Source organism: Misgurnus anguillicaudatus, chromosome 8 (assembly GCF_027580225.2).
Source record: "Misgurnus anguillicaudatus chromosome 8, ASM2758022v2, whole genome shotgun sequence".
NCBI lineage: Eukaryota > Metazoa > Chordata > Actinopteri > Cypriniformes > Cobitidae > Misgurnus > Misgurnus anguillicaudatus.
In genome coordinates, this window is record NC_073344.2 from 14,601,594 (window position 1) to 14,617,222 (window position 15,629).

The following is a 15,629-nucleotide window of genomic DNA, read 5'->3' on the forward strand; positions in this document are numbered from 1 at the left end:
AAATTTCATGAATGGTTACTACTAATACTGATACACAGTGAGGAAAATAAGTATTAGAACACCCTGCTATTTTGCAAGTTCTACCACTTCGAAATCATGAAGGGGTCAGAAATAGTCATCGTAGGTGCATGTCCATTGTGAGAGACAATCTAAAAAAATCACAATGTATGATTTTTTAAAATTTATTTATTTGTATGATACAGCTGCAAACAAGTATTTGAACACCTGTCTATCAGCTAGAATTCTGACCCTCAAAGACCTGTTAGTCTGCCTTTAAAATGTCTACCTCCACTCCATTTATTGTCCTAATTAAGATGCACCTGTTTGAGGTCGTTAGCTGCATAAAGACACCTGTCCACCCCATACAATCAGTAAGAATCCAACTACTAACATGGCCAAGACGTCATGGTTTGAAATCATGCATGGCACGGAAGGTTCCCCTGCTTAAACCAGCACATGTCCAGGCCCGTCTTAAGTTTGCCAATGACCGTTTGGATGATCCAGAGGAGTCATGGGAGAAAGTCATGTGGTCAGATGAGACCAAAATGGAACATAATTCCACTAAACGTGTTTGGAGAAAGAATGATGAGTACCATCCCAAGAACACCATCCCTACTGTGAAGCATGGGGTGGTAGCATCATGCTTTGGGGGTGTTTTTCTGCACATTGGACAGGGCGACTGCACCGTATTAAGGAGAGGATGACCGGGGCCATGTATTGCGAGATATTGGGGAACAACCTCTTTCCCTCAGTTACAGTTAGAGCATTGAAGATGGGTCAAGGCTGGGTCTTCCAACATGACAATGACCCAAAGCACACCAACCAAGGAGTGGCTCTGTAAGAAGGATATCAAGGTTCTGGCGTGGCCTAGCCAGTTTCCAGACCTAAACCCAATAGAGAATCTTTGGAGGGAGCTAAAACTCTGTGATTCTCAGCGACAGGCCAGAAACCTGACTGATCTAGAGAAGATCTCTGTGGAGGAGTGGGCCAAAATCCCTCTTTCAGTGTGTGCAAACCTGGTAAAAAACTACAGGAAACGTTTGACCTCTGTAATTGCAAACAAAGGCTACTGTACCAAATATTAACATTTGACTTTCTCAGGTGTTCAAATACTTATTTGCAGCTGTATCATACAAATAAATAGTTACAAAAATCTTACATTGTAATTTCTGGATATTTTTTTTAGATTATGTCTCTCTCAGTGGACATGCACCTAAGATGACAATTTCAGACCCCTCCGTGACTTCCAAGTGGGAGAACCTGCAAAACAGCAGGGCGCCCAAATACTTATTTCCCCCACTGTACATTTATCATACAAAAATTTTGAAATGCATGGCACTGAAACCAAAATAGACCAGAGCCGCCAAGCCAACTACCCAGTTCCCTCTAGTACAGTGGTTCTCAAACTTTTTTGGTGTGTGGCTCCCTTCTGTATGGTGCATCCTTTTGTGGCTGCCCAAAGAAAATGTATGACATAAAACATTACAAAACATACATTTTTAATTAATTTTTAAAACCTATTAAATTATTTAGTGCTGTTGGTTAGTAGCCTTATTTTTCTGAGGTTTAAATACACAGAATTTATGATAAATTAATGTATTTTATAAAATGATATTAAACTAGGGCCCCCAGTTTGAACCACTGTTTTAGTAGTCTATTGTGTCTTTATGTCTACCTATACAGTTCAGACGAGTGTCCACCTTTCTAATGTACGCATGACCGACAGAGCGTGCTAATGTCTGTACAAAAGCAAAGATATAGGTTGATATCAAAGATATTTCCCCGTCTGTCTGAATTGTTCTTACATAAATTATATTTTAAAGTGGTTACAGTGTCAAAAAAGGGAGTCTGCTGTCATGTCGTACATTTGGGGGAGGGGGCTCCGTGGAAAACAAGGATGTGAAATGTATCACGCGCCGAAGGGGGGTCGACTCGACAACCAGGAAGAGAAGCGCTAAACCTAAACACAACGCAAATAATAATATTATTTAATCTTTTTTATTAAATGACAACGATCGACTTGAATTTCTCGATTAGGCGGTAATAAAACGGAATATTAAAAATACATACAAAACCCCCCTCCCACCAACCAAAGGTCAAAGTTCACAGGAAGCTGGGGGGCTGCCATTTTTCCCCTGCTAACATGTTCGATGCTAAAAAGGCGAGGAACGGTGGTCGTCGCTGAGCGCTTGTGTTTATTGTCTCCCGTTCGCTGTACGTTTGCCCTCGTCCGCCTTTTCCGTCGCATGCATTAGGCTCGGTTGTTGAATGAAGACGGCATGGAGAGGATCGATCAGCCGTGGAGTTCCTCCTACACGTACCAGGTGAGCAAACACAGCGCCGAGATGCTACACAACCTCAACGCGCAGAGAAAAGATGGTGGCAGGTTCTGCGATGTTATCTTGCGCGTCGGAGAGGACAGCTTCCCGGCCCACAAGGCGGTGTTGGCGGCGTGCAGCGAATATTTCGAGTCGGTGTTTAGTTGTCGGGTGGGGGACGAAGGCGAAGGCAAGGAGCTGGAGATGCACACGATTAGCCCCAAAGTTTTCCGAGACATCTTGGACTTTGCGTACACATCCAAGATTGTGGTGCGCCTGGAGTGCTTCCCGGAGCTCATGACGGCGGCTAAGTTTCTGCTCATGCGATCCGTCATCGAGATCTGTCAAGAGGTCATCAAACAGTCCAACGTGCAGATCCTCGTGCCGCCTCCTCGCGGAGGCGAGCATAGCCTGTTCAGGAGCGCCGGGGCCGCGGAGCAGCTGTCATTCCCCGTGGACGGGAGCGTGTCCAACGGCGCAGTGTTTACCAACAATAATGACAGCGACGGTGCCGATCCGACCCAGTCTAGTAACGGCTCGCAGTCCGTTGGAGCGCAGACAGTTGATCGCTTACCCGTTTCCCCGTTGGAGTTTCCCGGAAACCACCTGAACACCGAGGTATCCCCGGGATCGAAACGAGGCAGAGGGAGACCCAAAAAAGAGCCCGCGTCGGAGCCCATTACGTACAACAGCACCGCTCATAATAATGATGGTGGGGTTTGTGGCAAGATCTTTCCCGATGACGTCCAGTTACGAAGCCACGAGACGCAACATGGGGCGTTTTCCGGTGGCGTGAATCTCGTCGCCGTGGACGGTCCAACAATGATTCCGCACTCCCAGGCACGGTGTCAGGAGAATGGACTGCCAACCGATAACCGCAAGCGCGAGAGGACGAGACGGCACGTTGCGTGCGACCTATGCGGAAAGGTTTTCCGGGACGTGTACCACCTGAACCGACACAAGCTGTCACATTCGGGCGAGAAACCCTACGCGTGTCCAGTGTGCGGGCTGCGGTTCAAACGGAAGGACAGGATGTCGTACCATGTACGATCCCACGACGGGTCTGTGGGTAAACCATATGTCTGTCAAAGCTGCGGTAAAGGTTTCTCAAGGTATGCAGGACTGTTTTATGTACTGATATACAAAGTTTATGTGTGTTCGTTCTTAATAAATGGCTTTGCCTTTTTGTAGGCCAGATCATCTGAATGGACATATTAAACAGGTGCATACCACAGAGAGACCGCATAAGTGTCAGGTGAGAAATATTGAACTTCACATCTGGTCACACACAAAGTTTATGAACTTGTTACATTATTCATGAAATATTTTATAAATAGTAATTTATATCACCTCATGTCATTCATTGAGATGTTTTTGAAACAAATCTTTATGCAGGTCTTCCCTTACGAAAATTAACAATGGTAACTACAGTTAAAACCAAAAAAACATGGTTGCTGAGGTAAAACCATGGTAACCACAAAATAACCATGGTTGGTGTAGTAAAACCATAGTTTTGCTGATAGTAATCAATATATCAAAAAATGGTTACTACACGTTTACCACAATTAACCCATGGTTAGTTTTTGTAAGGGTTAACCATACAACAACAGAACATTGTGATCATGGCTGCGTCCGAAAACTCTAAATTGCTGCCTTCTGAGGCAGCTTTCCAAGGCAAGAAGGCATGTCCGAATTCAATGTTTGGTTTACTTCGACTGGACCACCAATTTAGTGTTAATAAAGGTAGATTTTAAATTTTTACACCTTTTAATTGCATTTCTAGCGAGAAATTATTATTGTAGTTTTCAAATATGTGATTAGTTGTCACAAAGGCGCTCTCTGTTTAAATTTCAAACACGCTGCCTTTGAAGTGTGTCCGAAAGTCTTTCTCTGAGCTGCCTTCATGCCTCCGAAGTCATTTCCTCATGAGGCAGCGAGGCAACGAGTCACTGCCTTGAGTTTTTCGGACGCAGCGCATATCTGTAAAACTTCAGAAGCAACAAAAATAGCATTTAATGTTCTCTTGTAGTCTTTGTTTATAATTTCTTGACAATTCTCAGATTTGCAACGCATCCTTCGCGACGCGAGATCGACTGAGATCACATCTGGCGTGTCACGAAGATAAGATACCATGTCAAGTGTGTGGGAAATTCCTCCGGGCTGCCTACATGACTGACCACTTGAAAAAACACAGTGAAGGACCTCATAACTACTGTGGAATATGCAACAAAGGTACTGGTCAAATATATGTAAAAATAGTTGCATGCACTTTCATGCAGAACCTACCACAACATCAGCATTGTGTGTATGGGTTAAAGGGATTGTCAGCTAATGAATCATGTCATTATTAGGACTGACACTGTAGTAAGTGAAACCCTTTTCACACAGAGATTACGGAAAATGCGTTTGGGATTTGTCTGGGATTGTTTGATTTTGGTTCATTCAGACTGCCATTGATTTTCTGGAATCTGCGTGCATTCACACACATGCCGTAAAGACACGTGACGTATAAAGTCCTGCAAGGTTTTTCTCGCAGTTTCTGAAGTTTGCTAATTATCTGTGATTTCGCTTTCGATAAACCATGCATATTTGTTTATGATAAGATTATAAAGCAGGGTGTGATGCACTGTTCTGTTATGCTGGTAATTGATCTCCGCTTCAGTAAAGATAGTGACAAGCTCTGATCTTTGCTTCCGTCCAGTTTTCAGATATTTTTCGTTGTGAATGTTAAAGCAACACTATGTAGTTTCCATGTAAAAATGACTTACAACTCCCCCATGTGGTTGAAAAGCGCAACAGTGCCTGGTATCAGACGCTCTTCTGCAGGCAGGGGGAGGGGCGGGGCTGTTTCCTACCCTCCACCACCACTTTCAGAGTGTGCTTGTAGCAGCTAGGAGGTTGCTCATGTTGCAGCAACAGTACAATTTGTCCAGTTAAAAGTTGTTCTATCACTGAAGTAATTTTAGAGACATTATTAAAAGGTAAAAAACCTACATAGTGTTGCTTTAATCTGCACTCTTGACAAAGAGCTGAACCGATAATAAGTTCTCGTTGCCATTAAAAAAACCCGCGTCCATACTACGGCACGCCCATTATGGCATTGTTTCAGTCTTTTGTTCCCACACAAAGCTTTCTGTGAATGTTACAGCAATTTACATCCCCTTTATGGGAGCGATGCCAGAACACTTATGTCGAGTTCAGACTGCATGATTTTAGCCCTGATTTTGACTCGCAGACAGGTTTTGAGAAATCGCAGATAAATGCCTGAAATCACAGGCAAATCGATGCTTGTGCACGCGAGTGACAATCACACAGATTGTCAAAGACGTGATCTGAGAGAATCGCAGATGAGTCGCCAACACCTGTGAGATATCTGCCATGCTAAAAATCTGGACCTTTCAGCGATTCAAAATCATGCCATGTGAAATGTGTTTTGACTGAAAATAACATCGGCGATGGCCTACAGCCAATGAGAGAGAAACATACAGGGCTGCTGGAAGTTCGGGGGAGGAGTCTCTCCAACCATTCCTCCTTCATAATCTTTATTTCTTCTTTCTGCTGCAAATGAGCACACATTCGATTTGTATGGTAAGCTTTTTGCGAGCTTCCATTTTTAATAATAATCCAAGTCTCACGTGAGAACTCCGGTCTTGCACGCATGACCTCGCGTTGTTTCCTTCGCGTCACGTCTCGCATGCATTTAGTTGTGAGACGTAGTTTGCGGACCGGGAAAAGGTTGTCAGCGATTCTTTCTATGGTAAAGTCATGCAGTGTGAAACCCCCTGTCGCCAATCCATCATGCAGTCTGAAACAGCAGCGACTGAACTCAACCCCAGATAGTCATGCAGTGTGAAAACATCGGTGACCCGACTAGTTTGAAAATCATGCAGTCTGAACTCGGCATTACGGGACGTGTTTGTGTTCACCCAAAAGGCTTTCTGCCAATTTTACAGAAATTTTCTGGGATCAAACTGCTGTGTGAATGGGGTTTAAGTTTAAAAAGGCCATCTTGATGAAAATTGGATTTTTCAGGCTTGTAGTTTGTCAGTTAGTTTTAAGGATGCTTTTAGTTAGTTACATTTTTAAACTTGTAAATTTTACTATATTCAAATAAATTATGAGAGGTTTCAATTTGGTTGACCAAAGTGGGGGGAAAAGTTTGAGTTTCACTTTTATTTTACTTATAGGGCTTGGGGCATAAGACCCAAGTATACTTAGTTTTTACCCGTACACGAGCATTCCAGCTCCTTCGAACGTACAGCCTTGCAAAGTATACTTATGTTGACACGTACATAGGCCTTCGATGCATTGCAATACCTTTCCTGGCCTACATGCTACATACTCCTGTGGACGCATGCGTGACCTGTGCATACAAAGTACGTAAAGGAAATCTGACGCCATGCATACAGTAGACGCATATTAATCTGACACTATACGACACGGCATGCTCGTGTACGTGCAAAAAGTATACCCAGGTTTTGAGGATGCTTCTGTAGTGAAAACGGGAATGTATTATGGAACATTTTGCACACTTTCCTTCACTCTTAAAGGACGTAGGAGAATCTTCTGTTTTAATACTGTATGTTTTTCGTTTTTTTATTTCTTTTCCCTGCTTGTTCTTTCGATGGTCTCAGGTTTTTCAACCGCATCCTACTTAAAGGTGCACGTAAAAACGCACCACAGCTCATCTGTTCTCCCTTCGTCTGCACCTCATCAGTTCCCTGAGCCGCGCATCAACAGACCACAGATGCACAACGGTGCCCCTTACCACTCAGGACGCCCGTGCGCAGTGGAAGGCAAGCAAGCCTCTCCTCGCAGCGTCACCTGTTGCTCGCTCAGTTGCTTTATTTTTCACTGCTGCTTATCAGATTCTGCACCCGCTTGCATAAACGCTCACCCGCAAACACTGGTTGTAGTGCTGCGCTTGTTTTACTGTCATATTTGCTTTATTGCAATATTATTTGCTGGAAATGAAAAGTGGTCCCTTTGGCCTTTTTTCCAGGTTTCATTTAATTTCATTCCAGTTTATTTATCTAGTATAAGTAGGGTGAACCGATAACATACGTGAATAATATGTATTGCAGGAGTAATGCTAAGTTATGTCAGTTGCAAGGTTGGTTTCATAAATGCATATTTTCTAAGATCCATTTAGGGATATTTCAGATTAACATTAGTAAATTAAATAGTTGCAGCCTTAATCCATCAGCTTTGTCTGCTATTGAATGCTAGTCACATTGCTGAGCAGTTTAGCATGGCCACATGTCCCATTTTGTTTGTTGCTTACAATCATTTTCATTAAGAGCTGGCTTAACAAGCATTAACTGAACAACTTTCATTCATGCATGTCCGCATATACGTGCACATGTACATGATGTTCATTTAGTTCTGTGGATTCAGTGGACCTTTTTCAAACAGTTATTGCTGTAAAATCCAGCAGCTTGTTGTTGGGAATCCTTATTAATGAATTTGATGGGAAACCATGTTAACCATGTTTAAAGTTTCTTTAAAGCTGCAATCCGTAACTTTTGCCTCTCTATCACCATCTCTGTTTTGAAACAATAAATTGCGGTGATAAAGCGATTTGTGGAGTCAGAGGCGTCATGCCCATTCAAACTAAGGGGGCACGTGCCCCCTTGTTTTTTTTTGAGCCAATTTTGCATCCAACCTCAAAATCAAATAAGCGTCCATTAATCTGTTATTTGATTTTTAATCTATTTAATATGCACACTATTATACATTCTGTGCTGCATCCTTGTCACTTTTCGGAGATTTTCGCCGTTTTGATAGTGTTTTGATCATGTTACATTACTTTTATTCTGGCGGCAGCTGGTGCTGCAGTCAGCGCAGTCGCAGACGTCATCAGCGTCTGGGCGCGCTCACGAGCTCTCTGCTGGTGCTAGCTTGCTGCTGCATTTGGCTATCGGAGGAATTAAAACGTGTTAGAAACGCTCACAACATTTCCAAACCCCAGTACGGTAATGTGCAGTTAACCTCCTCTGTGTAGAAAATGTATGGTTTTAAATGTGACCGTCTCAACGTTATATTAGTAGAGATTCATCTTCTTGGCACAACGCCAAAGTTCGCCAGAGTTAACGCGGGCGCGGAATCTCACATGCTCACATATGAGGTAAAATTTAATGCAAAAATCCGTTCCTCTAATAATTTTATCTAAACATATTTTTTTTAAATCATTATTGAACATTAAAATCAATCACGTGGCTAATAGCTTATGTCATTTTCGTTGTTTATATACTTTATGGATTTAAAATCACATTAATTGTATAAGATAATGCAGTTGTTGTGCAAAATGCATTAATGACACAATTAAACAAGCCATTAAGACTTAAATAAATAAAACATGCCGTTTCAGATGTAAATATGATGCAAATGTGTCATTATTCCGATTGAATAGTATTTAATATTAAAGTTAGTCATCACTTTTATTTTGGAGGTTTTTGCATGAAAGCAGGGGTTTTCAGATTGTTAGAAATGTAAGTGCCATGGAGAAGACTGAAAGCTCTATAATATTTCGTTTGATGTCTGTGTATGCACAAATTTCTGTTAGCTGTTGACACTGTGCCCCCTTAAAAAAAATTGGTGCATGACGCCCCTGTGTGGAGTAGATTTCTGTGCCTCGCTACTCTGCACGGATGAATCTGATCCTAAAGTCATATATCTCAAAAAAGTGTCAGAACTCTTGTTTTTGCACAAGCTCTTTCGCATTTGCTTTTCAACTCGAAGCTCTCCACATTTTGAACCTTCATTGTTTTAACAACAGATGATTCCTAGATGTAAGGACATAATGACTTGTTTACATGATATTCCTTGGAAGATCATTGCTTAAAGCCTAACAGATTAAACTCTGCCATCTAGATGACAAGTTTATAGCCTCATTATAGTCATTATATAGTAGGGATGGGACGATAAATGCCGATATAAACTAACAATACCTTGCCGATAAAGATTCTGAATCGCTTAGCTATTTCATGTATTACGGCTTTTGATCAGCAAGTCCTTATTTATATAAAATCACTGTTAGTTTGAGTCATTTTTAACATGCATTTGAAAAAGCAACGCTCGTCAAACATAATCATTATACATATTCTTTATTATTATGAAAATACCTGAAAAGGATTTAAGAAAAAGCAATATAAATATAAGCTTAAGCTATTTAAAGATGTGTGTAGTTCTTTTTCTGCGGCCCATATTGAGTTTCTGCACGAGAGCGCCCTCTGGCTATTGGATGTAGCGGCATTTCACCGTCATGTTTTGAGAAGCATAGCAAGCATCATTGGCCGATTTATCGGTCCATCCCTACTATACAGTCACTAGCTATAGTTTCAGCAGCAGCAAAAACATAACAGCTTTTGTGGAATAAATGCAACTTTCGGTAGAACGTCTAGAAAAAATGCATGTAATAGCTACGCAATACTTTGGGTGTTTTGTCTTTTAAGAGACGACTTTAAATAACATCAGTCATTTCCACTTTTGTACCAGGCCGGAGGATTTTCAGCACTTTTTTTGAACAGCAACTTAGCGACCCCCAACACCCCCCCTGGTCCGCCAAATTTTTTAAGCTAAAACCGGTCCACGGTGTATAAAAGGTTGGGGATCCGTGTTCTAAGAAACTGTTAAACAAGCTACAAACACTCCATCTGGAGCAGCAGACACGTGATGTAGCCTGGTCCTCTTTTTTTCTGTTTACCGTTTTCTTTTTTTGTATATCCCGCAAAATCTAACGCACCAAGCAAATTATAAATCGTTTGAACCTTTCTGTTGCCAGGACATTTTTTAACACTATTTTTTTTATGTATTTACATTTAACAACTGATTTTTGTTTATTTTTAACTGTAAAAGTTAAGATTGCAGCTTTAAAAACGCAAACCCGGCAATTCTAAAATTTTAACATGGGCTACTTTGCATATCAAATCCATTATCTAATCATTAAAAGTCTGTGTAAAGTAATTTCAGAGAATTGTTTCTAAACACATTATAAATGTTAGAAATGTAGTATGTAGTACCGAATTGTGGCGGTACACCGTTAAACAGTTTTTCCACATTTCTGTGTTCAGCATTATTTGAGTGGGGCTAAAACGGTGGCTCGATGATGCACTGATGCCATGGAGCATGGCCCCGCCCATAACACAATCGTGAGCATTCATTCAGGTTGTAGCGCCATTTGAAAGTTGACAGAGATGGCAGCTATCCTGTGAGTGGGTGTAGTTTCAGTGCTGACAGAGGACACGCCCCAATGTTTAAGACCTGAGAATCCTGCCTGTTTTTTAAAGGTGCAGTGTGTAACTTTTAGAAGGATCTCTTGACAGAAATGCACTTTAACATTCATATCTATATTATCAGTGGTGTAAGAAGACCTTAAAAAATGAACTGTTATGTGTTTATTATCTTAGTATGAGACGTTTTTATCTACATACACTGTGGGTCCCTTTACATGGAAGTCGCCATTTTGTGCCGCCATGGTTCTACAGTAGCCCTATACGGACAAACTGCTCTACAGAGCGCATTTTGTCACTACTGTATTTTGTCTTAGACAACAACATGTTTGTCCTGTGATGGCTCCCGTAGCTTCTCTAAGTGTTTCGGTAAACTGTGGACTGAGCCGTTAGTTGCAATTCACAATCTCACTGCTAGATGTCGCTAAATTCTACACACTGCACCTTTAAGATTTGATAACTCATTTTATTAATTCACCTTTTTTGAACACATTTGATTTTAGACTTTACACAGACTTTAAATGCATTGTGGATACAGGCAAATAGGGTGGAAATGGACAATTTGTTGTAAATAACACCTGACATATTGTGAGATCGGGTTTTTGTTTAATAAATACAGCAAATACATCAGAAAGACATTTTGTTAACTTTACATCAGTACAGAATTATCACTACGTTCATTATCAGCTGCTGGCTTGGCATGTAATGACAGAAAAAGATTCATACGTTGAATTTTCATTGTCATTTTTGAAAAGTAAATTGATGTTTTTAACGTTTCTGGTGGTTTCTGAACTGATGTGAAGCTGACGGTCTTCTGATTGTATTGACTGTGAATTGTCCTCCCTGGCCTCTCTATCTTCTCTATTCTCCACCTCTTCGTTTCTGGGGCGGTTACTGGCGGTGTAGACCTTTGCACCAGTCGCCGGCTCTTGGTTTCGTTTCCCGAGACAGACGGGTCTTTTCGGGGGCTATCTGGGCCGGTTCTGCCCCAGCCTGTCCCTCCTGGCCTGAGCCTGCAGCCTGAGCTGCTCCTGGGTAAAACAGGCCCGACTCCCTATTTCTGGGAGTGCCGCTCTTCTGGAGCACCAGGCTTTCCACTCCACGGGCCTCTTACAGGTCAGTACGGGCCGTATGGAGGGTGGGAACGGGGTGAGCCAAAGGATGATGGGTGCAACGTCTGATTAGTTTCATATTTCCATTGTATTTGGTGGTTATGAAACAACTTCAAATTTTTTGGTCTGGTTATCAGTGGTGCTTTATTTATTTTTCTTTCATTTTTTACTTTTGAAGATTAGGAAGATGAAGTCTTTTTCTATCCTTGTTTTTAATGAACAACTTTGTAACCGTTTGCAGTCCTAATGACAACCTTTTTTATAGTTTAATCTGTGTTTGGTTAATAAATTGTTCACCAAAATCTCACTTTCCCCCCTAAAATGGTTAAACTTAGGTTCAAAAAGTCATGGGTTTGAACCCAGAAAACACATACTGACAGTCTGCCAAATGTGTAAATGTAAAGATAGCCAATCACAATAAACCTTGGTTCCCATGCTCTGTTATTGATTACTAGGTCAACTAGTTAGTTAGCTTAGAAAAATGTTTGTACTAAATGAAAGTACTGAATTTATTGCATTACAAAAGATGGCCGTAAGAGTAAAAAATATGTTTTTTCATATCCCAATTAATTTGAGGTCTGTCTTCCTCTTTCTTTCTCTCCCCTTTTCCTTCTCCCTGATCTCTCAACCCCCTCCCCACTTTGTGTTTATTTCAGACGGGCAGGAGAATTCTGGGAAATGCCCCCACCAGGACTCTGATGGGTCAGACACGGCTTTCGGCGACCTCTCCAACGGAAACGATCTCAAGCCTGAGCAAAAACCCGAGGGAGAAGAACTGGAAGTCACGTCGTTCATCTTTAACGGGCAAATCGACGACGCGCCGACCACGGCCGGAGGATCCAAACAAAACGCAGACCCCGAAAAGAAGTTTGCTTGCGCCGACTGTGGACAGACCTTCCGTACGAAGTCTTACCTCAACAAGCACCATCATCGGGTGCACAAGAAACGTGCAGTGGCGGCATCCAGTCTCGGTAACCTCGGCTCACCCTTTTCTCCCCAACAGAACATGTCACTTCTTGAATCGTTTGGCTTTCAGATCGTCCAGTCGGCCTTTGCTTCCTCGCTGGTGGACTCGGAGATGGGCGGCAGTGGAATGGGTTTAGAAGATAAATGACTTCCTTAAGATGTTTTTTATAACCCTGCTCTTACTGGACAACCAAACATTCGATAACTTCGAGATTAGTCTGTTGTCTTATACTTTTACAACTTTTTTGTTATTTTTAACACATGTTAATGTTTTGACCGTCATGGATGCCGTTTTGATTCCATGTTGGTATGAAGCAGCTAATCTACCCCGAAACACACTTTTGGCAAATCTTTTACAGTTGATACCCCAAATACATGTACATTGTGCAAGCAAATTTCTGATTGCCGCAATCCCACCTAAATATTTGGAGACTACTATGAGTAAACTATCAAAATATTGCTCTGTTTATTTGTGACCATCCAAAGCAAGACTGTCTCAACCAATGGGGAGGAGAGTTTAGGGTCGGACTATCTGTTCATCCAGCCAATAGAAGACAAAGTGGAGCAATTAAGAAAACAGCCATTTACGTCTTATTTCTTTTGGTGGGGTAAAATTATTCACTTATCCTGTCTGAATTTGACAAGTATTAAAATGAGTGTAATCCTTTTCATAACTTAAGTCTAAATAATGGCTGTTAGATCACTTATTTTTGTGTTATTTGATGTTTTGGTTGACAAAAGTGTGTCGTTTTATTAATGTCCAACAGGGACCAATTTCAGGTTTCACTGTAAGATATAGCAAGAAGCAAAGAATATATTTTATTAACTTATTGATACTGGTGTCCAAGTTTCCTTTACAAAAAGGTATATATTGAGTTTTGTTTAAATATTCAACATGCTATTTTCGTCTTGAATCATGCACCTGATTTGAGGGTAGTGTGAGCGATTTAATGTGTACATGAGAGCAATGACGTGTGTGTGTATACAGGTGTGTGTGTTTACGATCTCTCCGATGTCTTTATCTCCAGAATGTAATATAAACAGAGGGCTTTGTAATCTTTTTTAATATATCAAGAGTTTTTCTAAGAGGTTCAATACATTCCTGCTTAAGTCTTGTCATTCATATATACATTCATATAAATATATATATAACAAATTTGTATATGTATGGCCAATTATGTTTGTTTGTTATGTCAATGGGATCCTTGTGTATATATTTTTTCGTTGGCCTTGGTGAATGAATCTTTTTTTTTATGGAGGAATATAATTTTGTTTTAAGAGGGTTAATGTTCATACATTGATAAATCAATTTTTTGTTGTTTCTTTAATATTATGCAAGTGTGTTTTGTGTAAGCCTGTTTCCCATTAATCTAAATTCAGTGTAAGTGTTGGTTACCTTTTATTTTACCTATTCAAGTTAATAGCTTAGTGTACCGTTAATGTATTTGATATGGCAGTTTGTACAATGATCAAGTGTTGCAAGCGGTCACTCATGATGATGGAAGCAAGTACATAATGCATACAAAACATGTTGTATGTCAATATATGTACTTGTATATGATATAGGCGTACTGTTGTTACGTGCAGCAGTAACATGGAAAGCAGATTCACTGTAAAAAAAAGTAGGTTCAACTAACGTTACCTGTTTGCCTTAATATTTTAACTACATTTAACTTAATAACCAATTTTACACAACTTTTGAGTCAAGTAATATTTAATATTTAAGTTTAAATTTTAAGGCAACCAGGTAACTAAGTTGAAAAACTTTTTTTAATGGTGTTGGTTTGAGCACCGCATGCAAAAGTGTATGCAGATTCTTCTAGAAAACTCCATGGCACAATATTGCTTCAATCCAACTGTATAATTAATCATTGCTCATTTCAAATCATGTGAATATATTAACAATCATCGTTTGCCCCTAATGGTAACCTGATCTGAATATTCACACCCTTATTTATAACCAATTTATTTCGTGCCCAATGGTATTTTTTTGTCAGGTTGGTTATGGTTTTACATCACTGGAAACAATTTTTTAAAGTATGTGTGTATCTGTATGTTGCAAAGTGCCTTCCCAGTACTGGTGGTTGAACAGCTATGGGTTGGAAATACAGTCATTAAAAGGACCTACCTTAAAATTACCATATACAAACCCAGTTGCATTGACACTTTTGTATAAAGACATGCACATAGAAAAGTGTACGTTTGTTTGGTATATCTTTTATGTTTTTAGACAAAAATGCTGTTTCTCTGCAATTTGTGTCACGACGTTCATCGATTTTTGGACATTTGGATATAAGCATACTTTTCTATTGATGTTTGTTTTTGTACACTGTTTTTGTGTCTCTGTCTATTTGGTACAGAGATGGGTATACAATAAAATTGTATTTGAGAATTTTCTTTTATTTGTGTGCGTGTGAGATGAGGCAGTTTATTATATTTACATTTTACTGCTTTTTTGGTTTCCTATGTAATATTCCCATCGAATGGTAATATTTGTTGCATTTGTTTTGTGACAGTCCTAAAATACGATGATATGCTGCTTGGAATCATTTACATTTATTATTAAGCTGTTTTCATGCTAAAATAGACTACTGGTGTTGGTGGCATTTGGAAAATCTGGCATGGATTAAAAAAGGATAATGCACTGTCACCTATTGTAACTCCAGTAATACTCCATTCCTGATTTTACTGTTGCATGGAAGCATTAAAATATTTTTTTTATTTTAGGCTATTTATATGGCGGTTTGGTGACCAATTATCATTGGGGGGGATACATTCTTCTCTGACCTCTGGCATCAACAAGGCATTTTCGCCCACAGGACTGCCGTGTAAGGGGCAAAAATGGCCCCATCCATCCGTTTGGCCCAACGACGGAATCCAAACGAAGGGTAATAGCGCGTTCAGTCTTTTCCGGCGCTTGCAAGTGACGTTTTGGCATTTATGCAATTTTGTATTATTATCTGACTCCAAGATAATGTTAATATTAATCGGATTGATTTTAC

At 40.4% G+C, this 15,629-nt stretch overlaps 1 protein-coding gene across 2 annotated transcripts; it reads left to right on the plus strand.

Annotated features, from left to right (window-relative positions):
* The first annotated feature begins 1,881 nt into the window (after window positions 1-1,881).
* Window positions 1,882-15,019, plus strand: patz1 (POZ/BTB and AT hook containing zinc finger 1). 2 transcript variants are annotated; one of them, XM_055212183.2, is made up of 6 exons: window positions 1,882-3,430; window positions 3,510-3,573; window positions 4,379-4,550; window positions 6,953-7,114; window positions 11,456-11,665; window positions 12,318-15,019. In XM_055212183.2, the coding sequence occupies exons 1-6, from the start codon at window positions 2,280-2,282 to the stop codon at window positions 12,773-12,775; spliced, it is 2,217 nt and encodes a 738-aa protein (XP_055068158.1). In that variant the 5' UTR covers window positions 1,882-2,279; the 3' UTR covers window positions 12,776-15,019. The 2 variants fall into 2 exon arrangements, with proteins under 2 accessions (XP_055068158.1, XP_055068160.1); XM_055212185.2 differs by lacking the exons at window positions 6,953-7,114; window positions 11,456-11,665 and having other exon boundaries at window positions 1,890-3,430.
* Window positions 15,020-15,629: the final 610 nt, after the last annotated feature.

What these genes read in the sequence shown, in the direction of transcription:
- patz1 (XM_055212183.2), top strand. Translation starts at nt 2,280, where the DNA reads ATGGAGAGGATCGATCAGCCGTGGAGTTCCTCCTACACGTACCAGGTG. An exon ending in TGCGGTAAAGGTTTCTCAAG is followed by an intron (nt 3,431 to 3,509) that starts GTATGCAGGACT and finishes GCCTTTTTGTAG; the next exon opens with GCCAGATCATCTGAATGGAC. An exon ending in ACTCCACGGGCCTCTTACAG is followed by an intron (nt 11,666 to 12,317) that starts GTCAGTACGGGC and finishes TGTTTATTTCAG; the next exon opens with ACGGGCAGGAGAATTCTGGG.